General features: G+C 39.2%; 1 protein-coding gene across 3 annotated transcripts in view; it reads right to left on the reverse strand.

Moving 5' to 3' along the window:
* The window catches only part of ttyh1 (tweety family member 1), a 70,190-nt gene that overhangs the window by 20,048 nt on the left and 27,356 nt on the right, over positions 1–22,786 (reverse strand). For all 3 annotated transcript variants that reach the window (XM_061957706.2, XM_061957714.2, XM_061957698.2), the window contains exons 3-7: positions 19,760–19,989; positions 14,950–15,061; positions 10,618–10,955; positions 3,903–3,998; positions 3,729–3,801 (exon numbers count right to left, since the gene is read on the reverse strand). In XM_061957706.2, coding sequence (XP_061813690.2) covers positions 3,729–3,801; positions 3,903–3,998; positions 10,618–10,955; positions 14,950–15,061; positions 19,760–19,989 — 849 coding nt within the window. The remainder of the gene's footprint in view (positions 1–3,728; positions 3,802–3,902; positions 3,999–10,617; positions 10,956–14,949; positions 15,062–19,759; positions 19,990–22,786) is intronic.

Consider the following 22,786-nt stretch of genomic DNA (forward strand, 5'->3'; position numbering starts at 1 on the left):
TGACGTGTGTGTTTTTAAACTAATTAAATAATTAATCAGAAAATGTAGAATATATCCATAAATGTAAGCTTGGATGAGGTTATGACGACTGTTTTTATTTGTTTGGTTTTTTTAATAGACACGTTAGTTAAAAAACAAATGTGAGCTGCGATGACGTTATGACGTTTTTATTTTTTTAAATTAAAAATTAAAATGAATACAAATACATGTAAGCTTGGATGAGGTTATGACAACTGTTTTTATTTGTTGTTTTGTTTTTGAATAAATACAATAATTAAAAAATAAATCTGAGCTTGGTGTTGATTATGACGTCAGTTTTTTTTATTTTATTTTTATTTTATTTTGTAAATAAAATAAATGAATACAAATAAATGTAAGCTTGGATGACGTTATGACGTCCGTTTTTATTTAAAAATGTTTTTTTTTAAATATATTAATACAAATAAATGTATTCTTGGATAACGTGATAACAACTGTTTTTATTGGTTGTTTTTTTAATAAATACATTAATTAAAAAATAAATGTGAGGTTGGACGTCATGACGTCAGTTTTTATTTTAATTGTATTTTTTTTTAATAAAAAAAAATATTAAAAAAATAAATACCAATAAAAGTGAGCTTGGATGACGTTATGACCACTGTTTTTATTTGTTTGTTTGTTTTTATAAATACATTATTTAAAAAATAATACATTTTAATAAATGATGCTTTGATGAGATTGTGACGTCTGTGTTTTTTAACAAATTAATGGGTTCATTAAAAAAAAAAAGTGAGCTTGGATGACGTTATGACAACCTTTTTTTGTTTGTTTTTTAAATAAATACATACATAAATTAAGAAATAAATAAATAAATACATGAAAAAATAAATAAATACATGTGAGCTTTGATGGGGTTATGACGTCTGTGTCAGTGTTCCATGCTGAGGAACGCAACAACATCTTATTTTATGTCTGACGAATTCCAAAACAATTCCCATCTTTCCAAAAAAAAACAGCCCACGATCACGTGACCCTCCTCCCCCAGCGGTGAAGCCACAAGCGCCCACCGGAAGAGGGCGCCATCGTCCCACGGGGCGCCCGCACAGTCACCTCTTTGTTCCCTCGCCAGCGGCCGAGGACAGAGCGTCTCTGTGGGGCCTCTTCGGGACGTCTCCCCCGGCCCCGCGTGACAACAATGGCGGCAGAGAAGAGGTCACTATTCGGCAGAGAAGAGGTCACTATTTGGCAGAGAAGCGGCCACTATTTGGCAGAGAAGAGGCCACTATTTGGCAGGGAAGCAGCCACAAACCCCGGCCGAGTCACACCAAAGACTATAAAAATGGGAGCCATTACCTCCCTGCTTGGCACTCAGTACCAAGGGTTGGAATTGGGGGTTAAATCACCAAAAAATGATTCCCGGGCGTGGCCACTGCTGCTGCTCACTGCTCCCCTCACCTCCCAGGGGGTGAACAAGGGCGATGGGTCAAATGCAGAGAGTAATTTCACCACACCTAGTGTGTGTGTGTGTGTGACTATCATTGCTACTTTAACTTTAAATTTAACTATTTGGCAGAGAAGCGGTCACTATTTGGCAGAGAAGCAGTCACTATTTGGCAGCGAAGCGGTCACTATTTGGCAGACCAAATAGTGACCGCTTTTGGATGGTATAGCTCGGTTGGTAGAGCGGCCGTGCCAGCAACTTGAGGGTTGCAGGTTCGATCCCCGCTTCCGCCATCCTAGTCACTGCCGTTGTGTCCTTGGGCAAGACACTTTACCCACCTGCTCCCAGTGTTACCCACACTGCTTTAAATGTAATTTAGATATTGGCTTTCACTATGTAAAAGCGCTTTGAGTCATTAGAGAAAAAGCGCTATATAAATATAATTCACTTCACTGCACTTCAGAGAAGAGGTCACTATTTGGCAGAGAAGCGGTCACAATTTGACAGAAAAAAAACAGCGGTCACTATTTGGCAGAGAGGCGGCCACTATTTGGCAGAGAAGCGGCCACTATTTGGCAGAGAAGCGGTCACTATTTGGCAGAGAAGCGGTCACAATTTGGCAGAGAAGCGGTCACTATTTGACAGAGAAGCGGTCACTATTTGGCAGAGAAGCGGTCACTATTTGGCAGAGAAGCGGTCACTATTTGGCAGAAAAGCGGCCACTATTTGGCAGAGAAGCGGTCACTATTTGGCAGAGAAGCTGTCACAATTTGACAAAGAAGCGGTCACTATTTGGCAGAGAAGCGGTCACTACTTGGCAGAGAAGAGGCCACTATTTGGCAGAGAAGCGGTCACTATTTGGCAGAGAAGCGATCACTATTTGGCAGAGAAGCGGTCACTATTTGGCAGAGAAGCGGCCACAATTTGACAAAGAAGCGGTCACTATTTGGCAGAGAAGAGGTCACTATTTGGCACAGAAGCGGTCACTATTTGGCAGAGAAGAGGTCACTATTTGGCAGAGAAGCGGTCACTATTTGGCAGAGAAGCGGTCACCATTTGGCAGCGAAGCGGTCACCATTTGGCAGAGAAGAGGTCACTATTTGGCAGAGAAGCTGTCACAGTTTGACAGAGAAGCGGTCACTGTTTGGCAGAGAAGCGGTCACTACTTGGCAGAGAAGAGGCCACTATTTGGCAGAGAAGTGGTCACTATTTGGCAGAGAAGCGGTCACTATTTGGCAGAGAAGCGGTCACTATTTGGCAGAGAAGCGGTCACTATTTGGCAGAGAAGCGGTCACTATTTGGCAGAGAAGCGGTCACTATTTGGCAGAGAAGCGGTCACTATTTGGCAGCGAAGCGGTCACTATTTGGCAGAGAAGCGGTCACTATTTGGCACAGAAGCGGTCACTATTTGGCAGATAAGCGGTCACTATTTGGCAGAGAAGAGGTCACTATTTGGCAGAGAAGCGGTCACTATTTGGCAGAGAAGCGGTCACTATTTGGCAGAGAAGCGGTCACTATTTGGCACAGAAGCGGTCACTATTTGGCACAGAAGCGGTCACTATTTGGCACAGAAGCGGTCACTATTTGGCAGAGAAGAGGTCACTATTTGGCAGAGAAGCGGTCACTATTTGGCAGAGAAGAGGTCACTATTTGGCAGAGAAGCAGTCACTATTTGGCAGAGAAGCAGTCACTATTTGGCAGAGAAGCGGTCACTATTTGGCCTCCTTCTTCACTCACTGAATGATCATCTCTTTGCACTCCTCCGAGAACTAGCTTCTTCTCTTCCTCCTCCTCTTCCTCCTTCTCCTCCTCCTTCTCCTCCTTGTACTCCTTCTCATTATCCTCCTTCTCCTTGTACTCCTACTCCTTCTCTTTTTACTTCTCCTCCTTCTCCTTCTCCTCCTTCTATGTTTTCATCTGCCACCATCTTTGTGGTTCATCCTCACTCTTTTTCTTCTTCCTCTTCATTATCTTCCCAGCAGACACACACACACACACACACACACACACACACACACACACACACACACACACACACACACACACACACACACACTCACACACACACACACGATGTACGCCATCACACTTGTGCACGCACGCATTGAATTTTTCATCTCTGCCCCATTTTCCTCTCTTTGTGTGTGTGTGTGTGTGTGTGTGTGTGTGTGTGTGTGTGTGTGTGTGTGTGTGTGTGTGTGTGTGTGTGCGTGCGTGCGTGCGTGCGCGCGCGAGTGCGTGTGTGCCTCGCAGTGGACACGGATCGCTTCCCTCCCGGCTATGTGCCGCCTGGAGCGGGTGCACTCACCACCACGGAGCCGGTCTCCAGGCCCAGAGAGCCCCAGCTCAGGAAGAGAGCCAGCCAGGCCAGCACCGTCATCCTGGGGGGGGAGGAGGGGGGAGAAGGGGGAGGGGGAGGGGGGGCGTCAGGAAGATTCTGGTAAAGACGCCAAAGCGTGTGTGCGTGTGCTCGTTTACGCACAGGATGAGCAGCCATCGCGCTTGCTTGGCCAATCCCAGCAGGATGAAGAAGCAGACGATGAGGTCCAGCAGCAGCAGCAGCACGTAGGACAACCACCTGGAAGACACGGAACCAATTAATACAACCACCTGTATGACATGGAACCAATTAATACAACCACCTGGAAGACACGGAACCAATTAATACAACCACCTGGAAGACACAAAACCAATTAATACAATCACCTGCAGGGACACGGAACCAATTAATACAACCACCTGCAGGGACACAGAACCAATTAATACAACCGTGCAGGGACACGGAACCAATTAATACAACCACCTGCAAGACACGGAATCAATTAATACAACCACCTGCAAGACATGGAACCAATTAATACAACCACCTGTAAGACACGGAACCAATTAATACAACCACCTGCAGGGACACAGAACCAATTAATACAACCACCTGCAGGGACACGGAACCAATTAATACAACCGCCTGCAGCGAGACGGAAACAATTAATACAACCACCTGCAGGGACACAAACCAATTAATACAACCACCTGCAGGGACACGGAACCAATTAATACAACCGCCTGCAGGGACACGGAACCAATTAATACAACCACCTGCAGCGAGACGGAAACAATTAATACAACCACCTGCAGGGACACAAACCAATTAATACAACCACCTGCAGGGACACGGAACCAATTAATACAACCACCTGCAGGGAGACGGACCCAATTAATACAACCACCTGCAGGGAGACATAACCAATTAATACAACCACCTGCAGGGAGACATAACCAATTAATACAACCACCTGCAGGGAGACATAACCAATTAATACAACCTTTTGGAGCAACATATGTTGCAATCCAAGCAACATTATCTTGGACCCCCCTGCTTATTTCAGCAAGACGATGCCAAGCCACGTGTTACAACAGCGTGGCTTCTTAGTAAAAGTGTGTGGGTACTAGACTGGCCTGCCTGTAGTCCAGACATTGAAAATGTGTGAAGGTTAAAATATGAGAAGGGAGACTGTTGAACAACTTAAGCTGCACATCAAGCCTTTAACATTTACACAACGTGACAACTTCACTGCTTTTGGCATTTGTAAATACATATATACATGTATGTATATATGTATATATAATGTTGAAAATGTTACTTTGCCATGCTTCCACAGAGCAAGTTGGAGAAATGTTCATATTGCGTGCTTGTAAATATTTGTGTTGAACGATTCCAGATTTTGGATAAATAAAAGAATCTGCCGAGTCATAAAAGAGAAGAACAACTATTGTTTCCCAATATTTCCAAAGAAAGTGTACCAAATCAAACCAGGAGAGGAATGCAGCAGACGCACAAGCGTACAAAAATCCTCCAGGCATAAAAGTGCAGCAAATATAATAATAATATTCATTTTATTATAATATAATAGTATATAATACAATGCAATTAATTATAATAGTATACAGTAATAGGCATTTTATTTTAATATATTATAATAATATGAAATGTATTATATGATATTGAATAAGAAAATTAATTTTATTATAATATATGTATTTTATCATTATATAATGTAATATAATAATATGCATTTTATTGTAATACAATATAATAAAAAGCATTGTATTCTATTATAATTAAATAATATGCATTTTATTCTAATATAATACAATAATATGCGTTTTATTCTAATGCACTTAAATAATATGCGTTTTGTTCTAACATAATAACATACATATTATTCTACTACAAAATAATAATATGCATTTAATAAAATATGCATTTTTTTCTAATATAATAAAATAATCCATCCATTTTCTACCACTTGTCCCTTTTGGGGTCGCCGGAGCCTATCTCAGCTGCATTTGGGCGGAAGGCGGGGTACATCCTGGACTAGAGATGTCCGATAATATCGGCCTGCTGATATTATCGGCCGATAAATGCGTTAAAATGTAATATCGGAAATGATCGGTATCTGTTTTTTGTTTTTTTTATCGGTATGGTTTTTTTTTGTTTTTTTTTATTAAATCAACATAAAAAACACAAGATACACTTACAATTAGTGCACCAACCCAAAAAACCTCCCTCCCCCATTTACACTCATTCACACAAAAGGGTTGTTTCTTTTTGTTATTAATATTGTGGTAGGTTCCTACATTATATATCATCCATCCATCCATTTTCTACCGCTTATTCCCTTTGGGGTCGCGGGGGGCGCTGGAGCCTATCTCAGCTACAATCGGGCGGAAGGCGGGGTACATCAATATATATCAATACAGTCTGCAGGGATACAGTCCGTAAGCACACATGATTGTGCGTGCTGCTGCTCCACTAATAGTACTAACCTTTAACACTTCATTTGACTCATTTTCATTCATTACTAGTTTCTATGTAACTGTTTTTATATTGTTTTACTTTCTTTTTTATTCAAGAAAATGTTTTTTATTTATTTATCTTATTTTATTTTATTAATTAAAAAAAAAAAGTACCTTATCTTCACCATACCTGGTTGTCCAAATTAGGCATAATAATGTGTTAATTCCACGACTGCATATATCGGTTGATATCGGTATCGGTTGATATCGGTATCGGTAATTAAAGAGTTGGACAATATCGGAATATCGGATATCGGCAAAAAGCCATTATCGGACATCCCTACCCTGCACAAGTCACCACCTCATCACAGATAATAAAATAATATGCGTTTTATTCTGTTATAATAAAATAATATGCATTTTCTTCTAATATAATATAGTATGCATTTTATTCTAATACAATAAAATAATATGTTTTTATTCTAATATAATAAAATAATATGTGTTTTATTTTAATATAATCAAATAATATGCGGTTTTTTTCTAATAGAATAAAATAATATGCATTTTATTTTTATATAATAAAATAATATGTGTTTTATTCCAATATAATAAGATGTATACGTTTCATTCTAATATAATAAATAATATGCATTTTATTTTAATTCTAATATAATCAAATATGTGTTTTATTCTAATATAAGAAAATGATAAGGGACAAGCAGTAGAAAATGGATGGATGGATGGATATGCATTTTGTTCTAATATAATATTCATTTTGTTCTAATATAATAACATAATATGCATTTGATTGTAATATAATACAATAATATGCATTTTAATCTAATATAATAATATGCATTTTGTTCTAATAAAATAAACAAGTATGCGTTTTAATCTCATATAATAAAATATCATGCGTTTTGTTCTAATTTAATAAAATATGTATTTTTTCTAGTATAAAATAATAATATGCATTTTGTTGTAATATAATATGCATTTTATTCTAATATAATAAAATAATATGCATTTGATTCTAATATAATAAATTAATATGCATTTTATTCTAATATAATACAAATATTATGCATTTTATTCTAATATAATAAAATAATATTTATTTTATTCTAATATAATAAAATATTATTTGCTTTATTCTAAGGAAATAAAATAACATGCATTTTATTCTAATATAAAAAATAATATGCATTGTATTGTACTTGGTTGACAAGACTCTGCAGCATCGCGTGGACATCGGGGGCGGTACCTCTGGATTGGCAGACCGGGGTGGTGGTTCCTCTCTTTAAGAAGGGGAACCGGAGGATGTGTTCTAACTATCGTGGGATCACACTCCTCAGCCTTCCCGGTAAGGTCTATTCAGGTGTACTGGAGAGGAGGCTACGCCGGATAGTCCAACCTCGGATTCAGGAGGAACAGTGTGGTTTTCGTCCTGGTCGTGGAACTGTGGACCAGCTCTATACTCTGGGCAGGGTCCTTGAGGGTGCATGGGAGTTTGCCCAACCAGTCTACATGTGTTTTGTGGACTTGGAGAAGGCATTCGACCGTGTCCCTCGGGAAGTCCTGTGGGGAGTGCTCAGAAAGTATGGGGTATCGGACTGTCTGATTGTGGCAGTCCGCTCCCTGTATGATCAGTGCCAGAGCTTGGTCCGCATTGCCGGCAGTAAGTCGGACACGTTTCCAGTGAGGGTTGGACTCCGCCAAGGCTGCCCTTTGTCACCCATTCTGTTCTGAACTTTTATGGACAGAATTTCTAGGCGCAGTCAAGGCGTTGAGGGGATCTGGTTTGGTGGCTGCAGGATTAGGTCTCTGCTTTTTGCAGATGATGTGGTCCTGATGGCTTCATCTGGCCAGGATCTTCAGCTCTCGCTGGATCGGTTCGCAGCCGAGTGTGAAGCGACTGGAATGAGAATCAGCACCTCCAAGTCCGAGTCCATGGTTCTCGCCCGGAAAAAGGTGGAGTGCCATCTCCGGGTTGGGGAGGAGACCCTTCCCCAAGTGGAGGAGTTCAAGTACCTCAGAGTCTTGTTCAAGAGTGAGGGAAGAGTGGATGGTGAGATCGACAGGCGGATCGGTGCGGCGTCTTCAGTAATGCGGACGCTGTATCGATCCGTTGTGGTGAAGAAGGAGCTGAGCCGGAAGGCAAAGCTCTCAATTTACCGGTCGATCTACGTTCCCATCCTCACCTATGGTCATGAGTTTTGGGTCATGACCGAAAGGACAAGATCACGGGTACAAGCGGCCCAAATGAGTTTCCTCCGCCGGGTGGCAGGGCTCTCCCTTAGAGATAGGGTGAGAAGCTCTGTCATCCGGGGGGAGCTCAAAGTAAAGCCGCTGCTCCTCCACATCGAGAGGAGCCAGATGAGGTGGTTCGGGCATCTGGTCAGGATGCCACCCGAACGCCTCCCTCGGGAGGTGTTTAGGGCACGTCCGACCGGTAGGAGGCCACAGGAAAGACCCAGGACACGTTGGGAAGACTATGTCTCCCGGCTGGCCTGGGAACGCCTCGGGATCCACCGGGAGGAGCTGGACGAAGTGGCTGGGGAGAGGGAAGTCTGGGCTTCCCTGCTTAGGCTGCTGCCCCCGCGACCCGACCTCGGATAAGCGGAAGAAGATGGATGGATGGATGGATAATAAAATAATATCCATTTTATTTTAATATAGTATTTTATACATTTTATTGTATTATAATAAAACAATATGCATTTTATTCTAATATAATAAAATATTATGCATTTTATTCTAATATAATAAAATAATATGCGTTTTATTCTAATATAATAAAATAATATGCATTTTATTCTAATATAATAAAATAATATGCGTTTTATTCTAATATAATAAAATAACATGCATTTTATTCTAATATAATAAAATAATATGCGTTTATTCTAATATAATAAAATAATATGCATTTTATTCAAATATAAAAGAATAATAAAACAATATGTCTTTTATTCTAATATAATAATATGCATTTGATTGTAATATTTTAAAATAATATGCATTTTATTCTAATATATTAAAATAGTATGCATTTTATTGTAATATCATAAAATAATATGTGTTTTATTCGAGTATGATGAAATATATGCATTTTATTGTAATATAATAAAACAATTTGCATTTTATTCTGAAATAATAAAATAATATGCATTTTATTCTAATTTAATAAAATAATATGCATTTTATTCTAACATAATATATGCATTTTTTGAATATAATAAAATAATATGCATTGTGTTCTAACATAATAAAATAGCTTGCATTGTGTTCTAATATCATAAAATAATATGCACTTTATTCTAATATAATAAAATAATATGCATTTTATTTTTAATATAATTAAATATGCATTTTATTTTAATATAATTAAATAATGGCAGAGGGGTTAGTGCATCTGCCTCACAATACGAAGGTCCTGAGTAGTCTGGGGTTCAATCCCGGGCTCGGGATCTTTCTGTGTGGAGTTTGCATGTTCTCCCCGTGACTGCGTGGGTTCCCTCCGGGTACTCCGGCTTCCTCCCACCTCCAAAGACATGCACCTGGGGATAGGTTGATTGGCAACACTAAATTGGCCCGAGTGTGTGAATGTGAGTGTGAATGTTGTCTGTCTATCTGTGTTGGCCCTGCGATGAGGTGGCGACTTGTCCAGGGTGTACCCCGCCTTCCGCCCGATTGTAGCTGAGATAGGCTCCAGCGCCCCCCGCGACCCCAAAGGGAATAAGCGGTAGAAAATGGATGGATGGAATATGCATTTTATTCCAATGTAATACAATAATATGTTTTTTATTCTACTATAATAGAATATGTGTGTTTTTATAATATAATATAATAATATGCATTTTGTTCCAATATAATAAAATAATATATATTTTATTGTAATATCATAAAATAATACGTGTTTTATTCGAATATGATTAAATAATTGTATTCTAATATAATAAAATAATATGCATTTTGTTATATCATAAAATAATATGCATTTTATTCTAATATAATAAAATTGTATGCATTTTATTTTAATATAATAAAATAATATGCATTGTATTCTAATACAGTAAAATAATATTCATTTTAGTTTAATATAATAAAGTAGTATGCATTATATTTTAATATAATAAAATAATATGTATTTTATTCTAATACAATAATATCAATTTTAGTTTAATATAATACAAGAATATGGATTTTATTTTAATATAATAAAATAATATGCATTTTATTTTAATATAATAAAATAATATGCGTTTTATTCTATTATAATAACATAATATGCATTTTATTTTAATATGATAAAATAATACACATGTTATTCTAATATAATAAAATATGCATTTTGTTGTAATAGAATAAAATCATCCGCACGTGAGCCTCCTCACCTGTAGTCCTCGTTCACCATCAGCGTGTTGGCCGCCCAGCCAGGTGAGAAGGGCCCCGGCAGCAAGCCGGCGGCGGGCGCCACGGTGGGGGCCACGGAGGGCGGCACGGGGGTGAGCGGTATGATGGAGGCCCCGCTGACGCCGCTGTCGTTGCTCAGTGCCGCGTCCCAGCCGGGGCGGGCCAGCGAGACGGAGGACAACAGGCTGATCACGTTGTCTGACAATCTGCGGCAGTTCCGTGTGGACACCAGGAAGGGCTTGCTGCCCGTGAACATCTCCTCCAGGGTGCTCAGGGGCCCCGACACCGACAGCTGCAGCCCGTTGATGGTGTCCGAGATCTGGGGACCAGCCAGGACGTCAGGACTGTGGGCACTCAAGGAAACCTCGACACTCACACTGAGCTTCTACACAAACTAAGGCCGGACTGGAAAAAGGAGGTTTTTTTCCAAATGCGCTAGCTCGATGCTAATTTACATTGGATATACCATAGACATGCTACTGATTAGCATTAGCAATTTTACACGGCAATTTCAACACCTCCAAATTTGTTCATGAAAACTACGCACATTACGATCAAAATATGTGGTATGGCAAAAAAAAAAAAAAAGTTATCATGTCAATGTTAGTATGCTAACATTAGCATGCTTAGAGTTAGCATGTGCCAAGTACCAAGTTATATGACTCTGAGGTGTACCACGGCAAAATTGGCGGGAAAAAGTTAGCATGCTAATGTTAGCATACTCAGAGCTTATTGTAGTACAGTAATGTCGGCCATATTGTTGTACAGTAATGTCGACTATATTGTAGTACAGTAATGTCGGCCATATTGTTGTACAGTAATGTCGACCATATTGTAGTACAGTAATGTCGACCATATTGTAGTACAGTAATGTCGGCCATATATTGTAGTACAGTAATGTCGGCCATATTGTAGTACAGTAATGTCGGCCATGTTTTAGTACAGTAATGTCAACCATATATTGTAGTACAGTATTGTCGGCCATAGTGTTGTACAGTAATGTCGATCATATTGTAGTACAGTAATGTCGGCCATATTGTAGTACAGTAATGTCAGCCATATTGTAGTACAGTAATGTCGGCCATATTGTAGTACAGTAATGTCGGCAATATTGTCGTACAGTAATGTCGGCCATGTTGTTGTACAGTAATGTCGGCCATATTGTAGTACAGTAATGTCAACCATATTGTAGTACAGTAATGTCGGCCATATTGTTGTACAGTAATATCGACCATATTGTAGTACAGTAATGTCGGCCATATTGTAGTACAGTAATGTCGACCATATTGTAGTACAGTAATGTCGACCATATTGTAGTACAGTAATGTCGACCATATTGTAGTACAGTAAAGTCGGCCATATTGTTGTACAGTAATGTCGACCATATTGTAGTACAGTAATGTCGGCCATATTGTAGTACAGTAATGTCAACCATATTGTAGTACAGTAATGTCGGCCATACTGTTGTACAGTAATGTCGACCATATTGTAGTACAGTAATGTCGACCATATTGTAGTACAGTAATGTTGGCCATATTGTAGTACAGTAATGTCGGCCATATTGTTGTACAGTAATGTCGACCATATTGTAGTACAGTAATGTCAACCATATTGTAGTACAGTAATGTCGGCCATGTTGTAGTACAATAATGTCGGCCATGTTGTAGTACAGTAATGTCGGCCATATTATAGTCCAGTAATGTCGGCCATATTGTAGTACAGTAATGTCGGCCATATTGTTGTACAGTAATGTCGGCCATATTGTTGTACAGTAATGTCGGCCATATTATAGTCCAGTAATGTCGGCCATATTGTAGTACAGTAATGTTGGCCATATTATAGTCCAGGAATGTCGGCCATATTGTAGTACAGTAATGTCGGCCATATTGTTGTACAGTAATGTCGGCCATATTATAGTACAGTAATGTCGGCCATATATTGTAGTACAGTAATGTCGGCCATATTGTAGTACAGTAATGTCGGCCATGTTGTAGTACAGTAATGTCGGCCATATTGTTGTACAGTAATGTCGGCCATGTTGTAGTACAGTAATGTCGGCCATGTTGTAGTACAGTAATGTCGGCCATATTGTAGTACAGTAATGTCGGCCATGTTGTAGTACAGTAATGTCGGCCATATTGCTGTACAGTAATGTCGGCCATGTTGTAGTACAGTAATGTCGGCCATATTGTTGTACAGTAATGTCGGCCATGTTGTAGTACAGTACTGTCGGCCATGTTGTAGTACAGTAATGTCGGCCATATTGTAGTACAGTAATGTCGGCCATATTGTAGTACAGTAATGTCGGCCATATTGTTGTACAGTAATGTCGGCCATATTGTAGTACAGTAATGTCGGCCATGTTGTAGTACAGTAATGTCGGCCATGTTGTAGTACAGTAATGTCGGCCATATTGTAGTACAGTAATGTCGGCCATATTGTAGTACAGTAATGTCGGCCATATTGTTGTACAGTGTCGGCCATATTGTAGTACAGTAATGTCGGCCATGTTGTAGTACAGTAATGTCGGCCATGTTGTAGTACAGTAATGTCGGCCATATTGTAGTACAGTAATGTCGGCCATGTTGTAGTACAGTAATGTCGGCCATATTGTTGTACAGTAATGTCGGCCATGTTGTAGTACAGTAATGTCGGCCATATTGTTGTACAGTAATGTCGGCCATATTGTAGTACAGTAATGTCGGCCATGTTGTAGTACAGTAATGTCGGCCATATTGTAGTACAGTAATGTCGGCCATATTGTAGTACAGTAATGTCGGCCATATTGTTGTACAGTGTCGGCCATATTGTAGTACAGTAATGTCGGCCATGTTGTAGTACAGTAATGTCGGCCATGTTGTAGTACAGTAATGTCGGCCATATTGTAGTACAGTAATGTCGGCCATGTTGTAGTACAGTAATGTCGGCCATATTGTTGTACAGTAATGTCGGCCATGTTGTAGTACAGTAATTTCGGCCATATTGTTGTACAGTAATGTCGGCCATATTGTAGTACAGTACTGTCGGCCATGTTGTAGTACAGTAATGTCGGCCATATTGTAGTACAGTAATGTCAGCCATATTGTAGTACAGTAATGTCGGCCATATTGTTGTACAGTAATGTCGGCCATATTGTAGTACAGTAATGTCGGCCATGTTGTAGTACAGTAATGTCGGCCATGTTGTAGTACAGTAATGTCGGCCATATTGTAGTACAGTAATGTCGGCCATATTGTAGTACAGTACTGTCGGCCATGTTGTAGTACAGTAATGTCGGCCATATTGTAGTACAGTAATGTCAGCCATATTGTAGTACAGTAATGTCGGCCATATTGTTGTACAGTAATGTCGGCCATATTGTAGTACAGTAATGTCGGCCATGTTGTAGTACAGTAATGTCGGCCATGTTGTAGTACAGTAATGTCGGCCATATTGTAGTACAGTAATGTCGGCCATATTGTAGTACAGTAATGTCGGCCATATTGTAGTACAGTAATGTCGGCCATATTGTTGTACAGTGTCGGCCATATTGTAGTACAGTAATGTCGGCCATGTTGTAGTACAGTAATGTCGGCCATGTTGTAGTACAGTAATGTCGGCCATGTTGTAGTACAGTAATGTCGGCCATATTGTTGTACAGTAATGTCGGCCATGTTGTAGTACAGTAATTTCGGCCATATTGTTGTACAGTAATGTCGGCCATATTGTAGTACAGTACTGTCGGCCATGTTGTAGTACAGTAATGTCGGCCATATTGTAGTACAGTAATGTCAGCCATATTGTAGTACAGTAATGTCGGCCATATTGTAGTACAGTAATGTCGGCCATATTGTAGTACAGTAATGTCGGCCATATTGTTGTACAGTGTCGGCCATATTGTAGTACAGTAATGTCGGCCATGTTGTAGTACAGTAATGTCGGCCATGTTGTAGTACAGTAATGTCGGCCATATTGTAGTACAGTAATGTCGGCCATATTGTAGTACAGTAATGTCGGCCATGTTGTAGTACAGTAATGTCGGCCATATTGTAGTACAGTAATGTCGGCCATATTGTAGTACAGTAATGTCGGCCATGTTGTAGTATGGTAATGTTGCTTTTATTGGACAGAGCTGTTAGATCAACAGAGTGCTTTAGAAGAAGGACAATTATCAGCGTGACACACAAACCACTGTCTGACCAGGGGGGCAATCAATCACACACACACACACACACACACACACACACACACACACACACACACACACACACACACACACACACACACACACACACACACACACACACACACACACACACACACGTGGCACTCACCAGCAAGTCGATGGAGGCCAGCGTGTAATTGGCGGTGAGAAGAGACGAGGTCAGCTGATACATCCCATCATTAGCCTCGCTGTTGCCATAGAAACCGACGCCAATGGCAACACTGCAAAAGAGGAGAGGGCGGAAAGAGATGCAGAAGTGTGAGGCGTGTTCACGTTTGTGGGACAGCCACGGGGCACAGAGACAGTCTCGGTAACCATAGCAACCGCTCATTCTAGGATTGCAATATTGCGATGAAGCAGATGTTGAGCAAATCTCCTGCCAGCAGACAAATGCTTTGACCCAATCCCCCGTATAAGTACCAACCTCCCGTGTAAGTAGGTGACCCAGATGACCGAGCGGGGGAGGGGGAGTCAACACGCTGATTCAACAGCACCTTTACCATCTTTATTTTTAGACCATTTGTGTCTTTTTCACAATAACTTTTTTTACACTAAATTTATGGAACTTATTTTTTGGCGTTCAAATTTTGTAAACTGATTTCTTTTATTTTTTTACGTTAAATTATGCTGACGGTTTGATGAAATAAAAATGTGCGAGCACAAGTCACCACCTCGTCACACATAGACAAATGTGAAAAGATTCAGTGTAAAATAAATTAACATTGACTGCTTTTTTAACTAACCCATATTTCTGCACTGAATTTTTCTGCAATCATTTTTATACACTGATTTTTTTTACATCAACATTTTTACACTGAATATCTTTACACTGAATTTCTTTACACTAAAATTTTCACACTAAACATTTTTATATTGAATTTTTCTGCACTGAATTTTTTAACACTGAATTTTTCTGCACTAAATTTTTTTACACTGAATTTTTCTGCACTGAATATTTAGATATTGTTATATATAATATACATATCTATTTTTAAATTACAAAAATATCATATGTATAATATACATATATATTATTAAATTATATATATTATACATATCTATTATAAAAATAAAAATATATTTATGTGAGTAGCACCAAATAGCATTTAATTTGAATGTATTATTATTTAATATATATTATACATGTGTATTAAAGTCATGGGATCTGAGCTGAGGATGTCGTTGTGGCTTGTGCAGCCCTTTGAGACACTCGTGATTTAAGGCTATATAAATAAACTTTGATTGATTGAGGTCTATCATTAAATAAATAAATAAATTATATATATATAGTTTACATATCTATTGATACATTAAAAAATATTATATACATAATATACATATCTATTATTAAATTAAAAAATATGATAATACATATATTATACGTATCTATTCTTAAATAAAAAATATAGTATATGTATAATATACATATCTATTATTACATTAAAAATATTAAACTTATACATATCTATTTTAAAATAAAAAATATTATTATACATAATATATCCCATCCATCCATTTTCTACCGCTTGTCCCTTTTTGGGGTCGCGGGGGGTCGCTGGAGCCTATCTCAGCTGCATTTGGGCGGAAGGCGGGGTACATATTAATAATTAATATATATGATGGATGGATATATTATAAATATATATATTATTCAATTAAGAAAACACTATTATATATGTATACATATCTATTCTTAAATTAAAAATATATTTGTGTAACTAGCACCAAATAGCATTTAACTTAAATGTATTATTTAATATATATTATACATGTTTATTGTTAAATTTGAAAAATATTGTCATATATATATATAGTATACATATCTATTATTAAATTAAAAAATATTATTTATATAATATATATATATATTATTAAATTAAAAATATTATTATATATAAAATACATATATATTCTTAAATTTAAAAAAATATTACATGTATTATATACATATCTAGTATTACATAAAAATATCATACTGATACATATCTATTACTAAAAAATATATTATATATGATGTACATATTTTTATTAAATTGAAAATATTGTTATATATAATATACATATATTGTATTAAATTAAAACTATATTTGTGTAAGTAGCACCCAGCAGCATTTAATTTGAATGTATTATTATTTAATATAAAATCACCTTGCTGTGCTTTGGCTTGACCTTGCCAATGCGTACTGCTCCATACCCCACAAGCTCGTGGAGACTACCCTGGACCGACACCATGTACCCAAGAAGATCAAAGACCTCATCCTGAATTACTACGGGAACTTCAGGCTCAGGGTCACTTCCGGGAGCATAACATCAGATTGGCACAGGCTTGAAAAGGGCATTATAACTGGGTGTAAGGAAGTCGAAGTCGAAGTCTAAGTCTAAGTGTACAATCTCAGTTTGCCTTGTTATGGAATGTAGAAGCCCTCGGTCAAAGTCTGGAACTCGACAGCCTCCCATCAGAGCCTTTATAGAAGATCTCACTGTCACAACTACATCACTGCCCGGCGCAAGATGGATACTCCAGGGCCTGGAAAAGCTCATCTCCTGGGCAAGAATGAGCTTTAAACCAACTAAATCCAGGTCGATGGTTCTGAAGAAGGGAAAACTGGCAGACAAGTTCCGCTTCTTCGTGGATGTCACAGCAATCCCATCTATCACAGAGAAACCGGTCAAGAGCCTGGGCAAGGTCTTCGACTGTAGTCTCAGGGATACTGCAGCAATCCAAACGACCATCAAGGAACTGGAGACGTGGTTATCGGCTGTACACAAGTCTGGCTTACCTGGCCGGTTTAAGGCGTGGATTTACCAGCGTGGATTTACCAACAGAGGCCAGATTCTCTGGCCTCTGTTGTTGTATGAGGTTCCTCTGTCAACAGTGGAGACTCTGGAGAGGAAGATCAGCAGCTACCTCCTCCGATAGATGGGCTTTCCACGCAGCCTGTGCAGCACAGCACTGTATGGGAAGACCAACAAGCTCCAGCTCCCTTTCAGTAGCCTGGACGAGGAGTTCAAGGTCTCTCGCACTCGAGAGGCTTTGCTCTATCGTGACTCCAAGGACTCTAAAGTGGCATCAGCGGCATCGTGGTGCGAACTGGCAGGAAGTGGAGGGCTCAGGAAAGCCTGGAGATAGCTGAGTCTCGGTAGAGACACAGGGCCCTAGTGGGCACGGTGGCAACAGGCCGTGCTGGGCTGGGAGCCTTCCCCCAACCTCACTATGAGAAGGCACGTGGTAAAGACAAATGCCAGCTAGTCCTGAAGGAGGTGCGTGCAGAGGTTGAGGAGGAAGGAACCAGCAGGACGGTGGGTATGCAGTAGCAGGGAGCATGGACAAGGTGGGAGGGTGCACTGGAGAGGAGGGTGACCTGGTCCGAGACCAGGCTGGCTGAACCCCAGCGCATTACGTTCATGGTTCAAGCTGTCTACAACGTCCTAGCCAGCCCAGCCAATCTCCATCTCTGGGGCATGATTGACTCTCCAGCCTGTGTGCTGGGCTCCAGGAAAGGCTCACTGGAGCACATCCTAAGCAACTGCTCTAAAGCTCTGGGGGAGGTCCGCTACCGCTGGCGGCACCACCAAGTGCTGAAGACCGTTGCTGAAGCCATAGCTAAAGCCGTGGTCAAAAACAACAACAGCAGCAAGCAACAACTTGGCAAGAGGAGAATTGCCTTCGTCAGGGCTGGAGAGCAGCCACAGTCACAGCCCAAACCTGCAGCCGGGCTCCTCACCTCAGCATTGGACTGGGATCTTCAAGTGGACTTGGGCAAGCAGCTCAAGTTTCCAGACTACGTCACAACAACTTTGTTGAGGCCAGACATCTTGCTGACATCAGTATCTTCACGGCAGGTGCTACTGATAGAGCTGACAGTTCCTTGGGAGGATCGCATAGAGGAGGCAAACGAGCGGAAGCGGTCAAAGTACCAGGAGCTTGTGGAGCAATGGCGCAGAGGAGGCTGGAAGGCACGCTGTGAGCCCATTGAAGTGGGGCGGAGAGGCTTTGCTGGCCGCTCACTGTGCAAGGTGTTCACACTACTTGGCATCACAGGTGATGGGAAAAGGAAGGCCATCAAGTCCACCATGGAGGCAGCAGAGAGAGCCTCTAGATGGCTTTGGATCAGGAGGAGAGAACTGTGGGCCAATGCTACTGGGACACAAGCTGGGGTCTGATCAACCCTGGCTGGGTCACCTGAGGGAGGGGTATGATGTTGAAACACCCCAAACCCTCGGTGATCTCAGGCACATCACTCAGGTGCATCTGAGGATGTATCTTACAATCATTATACATATTTATTATTACATTTAAAAATATATTTGCCTAAGTAGCACCAAATAGCATTTCATTTAAATGAATATATTTTATACATATATGTTGTTAAATTAAATAATATTATTATATATGTAATATACGCATCTATTTGTGTAAGTAGCACCAAATAGCATTTCATTTAAATGAATATATATTATACATATATGTTGTTAAATTAAATAATATTATTATATATGTAATATACGCATCTATTTGTGTAAGTAGCACCAAATAGCATTTCATTTAAATGTATTCATATTTAATATATATTATACATATATGTTATTAAATTAAATAATATTATTATATATGTAATATACACATCTATTTGTGTAAGCAGCAGCAAATAGCATGAATGAATGAAATGTCATGTTTGGTACGTGACACTTCATTAGGTACACCTCCTAGATATGTGAAGTATTTTATTTATTTATTTTCAGTTTCCGCTTGCTTGAATTTCACGATGACTTCTTTCAAATGAAATAAAAAAGTATTTTTATCAGCCAAAAGTAGCCTGGAAGAAGATAAGTTTATTCCCCCACACGCACGCCAACCACGTGGATATTCCATGGTGGGTTGCCATGGCAGCGGCGTGTGGGAAGGGCCAGGTGCTCACCAGCAGAGCGTGACGGCGGCCACGGCGACCCAGGTGACGCAGCAGATCCCTCGGCCCTTCTTGCCGCTGTAGCCGTGACCCGTGCTGCCGTCCTCGTCCTCCTCCTCCTCCTCCGAGCCGTCGCCGCGGTCGCCACGGTGACAGCAGCAGTAATGGATGAGGAAGGACAGGACCACCAGGAGGGAGACCACCAGGGCCACGGCCGACACGCTGGACAGGACCAGCAGGGTCTGAGGACAGAGAGGAGAAGACTTTCTTTCATTTTTTAAAATAAAGATAACACATCACTGAGGTTGTTAATACAAGAATATATTTCAAATGATGAATATAACTGAAGTTGTAAATACAAGAATATATTTGAAATGATGAATATATTTTAATCCGGAATTTTAGCATCTGGTAATAAATAATAAATAAATGGGTTGTACTTGTATAGCGCTTTTCTACCTTCAAGGTACTCAAAGCGCTTTGACACTACTTCCACATTTTACCCATTCACACACACATTCACACACTGATGGAGGGAGCTGCCATGCAAGGCGCTACCAGCACCCATCAGGAGCAAGGGTGAAGTGTCTTGCTCAGGACACAACGGACATGACGAGGTTGGTACTAGGTGGGGATTGAACCAGGGACCCTCGGGTCGCGCACGGCCACTCTTCCACTGCGCCACGCCGTCCCTATCTGGTAGTACTAAGTAAAGTACTCACTAAAGTACTGTATGCTGTACTTATCAGTATTTGATCCCTGTGTGCATGGATTCAAAAGCACGAAAGCTTGAGTATATACAGTATATACGTACATCTACAGTATGTATATATATTTTGGGTGTCAAAAAATAGCTTTTCGATGCAAAAAATAAAAAACTATTAAAAAAAAAGATTCCCCCATTTATTTAATTTAATTTTTTTAAATTTGTCCTGTTCAGCCACTCAAGAAATTCATATTATCAATTGAATCGTGTGCTGCCCAAACATTCACAGCTCTAATATAAATATATTTATTTACATATAAACTTTATATATGTATATATATATATATATATATATATATATATATATATATATATATATATACACACACACACACATATATGTATATATATATATATATATATATGTATATATATACATATATACATATATATATATATATATATACACACACATATTTACAAATAAACTTTATATATGTATGTATATACTGTATATATACACACACACACACACATACAGTATATGTATATATATACATATACTGTATATGTGTATATATATATATATATATATATACACACACACACACGCATATTTACAAATAAACTTTATATATGTATATATATATATATACACACACACACATATGTACATATATATATATATATATATATATATATATATATATATATATATATATATATATATATATATATATATATATATATATATATATATATATATATATATATATATGTATGTGTGGGAAAAAAATCACAAGACTATTTCATCTCTACAAGCCTGTTTCATGAGGGGGGGTACCCTCAATCGTCAGGAGATTTTAATGGGAGCATTCGCATACCATGGTTTATATAGGGCACAGAGTGGGTGGGTACAGGCTGGCCTAGGGGCGTGGTGATTGGCTCATGTGTTACCTAGGAGGTGTTTCCGTCTATGGCGGCATGTTGTTACAATTTCGCTGCGCTTGTTGAGGGATGACAGGTCTGGACGGTAAATAATAAACAGTTTCTCTTTCAAGCATAGGTTGCATCTTTTATTACCACTATTGTAAGGTGTGCTGGATGCAAGAATTTGCCATGTTATTGAATATTCAATATTATTGTCTTTGAGGTCCCAAATGTGTTTGCTGAGTTCTGTGGTATTTCGCAGGTTTTTGTTCCTGAAAGAAGCCTTGTGATTGTTCCATCTGGTTTTGAATTCTCCCTCGGTTAATCCTACATATGTGTCGGATGTGTTAATGTCCTTGCGTGTTACCTTAGATTGGTAGACAACTGATGTTTGTATGGACCCCCCGTTGAGAGGGCAATCAGGTTTCTTTCGGCAGTTACATCCTTTGTTGGTTTTGGAGTCGCTCTGTCTGGGGGCCGACGGCTCATTTGCAATTGTTTTGTTGTGGTTTGAGATGATTTGTCGTATATTGTTCATATATATATATATATATATATATATATATATATATATATATATATATATATACACACACACACATATTTACACATGAACTTTATATATGTATATATATATATATATATATATATACATATATACAGGTAAAAGCCAGTAAATTAGAATATTTTGAAAAACTTGATTTATTTCAGTAATTGCATTCAAAAGGTGTAACTTGTACATTATATGTATTCATTGCACACAGACTGATGCATTCAAATGTTTATTTCATTTAATTTTGATGATTTGAAGTGGCAACAAATGAAAATCCGAAATTCCGTGTGTCACAAAATTAGAATATTACTTAAGGCTAATACAAAAAAGGGATTTTTAGAAATGTTGGCCAACTGAAAAGTATGAAAATGAAAAATATGAGCATGTACAATACTCAATACTTGGTTGGAGCTCCTTTTGCCTCAATTACTGCGTTAATGCGGCGTGGCATGGAGTCGATGAGTTTCTGGCACTGCTCAGGTGTTATGAGAGCCCAGGTTGCTCTGATAGTGGCCTTCAACTCTTCTGCGTTTTTGGGTCTGGCATTCTGCATCTTCCTTTTCACAATACCCCACAGATTTTCTATGGGGCTAAGGTCAGGGGAGTTGGCGGGCCAATTTAGAACAGAAATACCATGGTCCGTAAACCAGGCACGGGTAGATTTTGCGCTGTGTGCAGGCGCCAAGTCCTGTTGGAACTTGAAATCTCCATCTCCATAGAGCAGGTCAGCAGCAGGAAGCATGAAGTGCTCTAAAACTTGCTGGTAGACGGCTGCGTTGACCCTGGATCTCAGGAAACAGAGTGGACCGACACCAGCAGATGACATGGCACCCCAAACCATCACTGATGG

This window comes from Nerophis lumbriciformis, linkage group LG04 (genome assembly GCF_033978685.3).
Source record: "Nerophis lumbriciformis linkage group LG04, RoL_Nlum_v2.1, whole genome shotgun sequence".
Classification (NCBI taxonomy): domain Eukaryota; kingdom Metazoa; phylum Chordata; class Actinopteri; order Syngnathiformes; family Syngnathidae; genus Nerophis; species Nerophis lumbriciformis.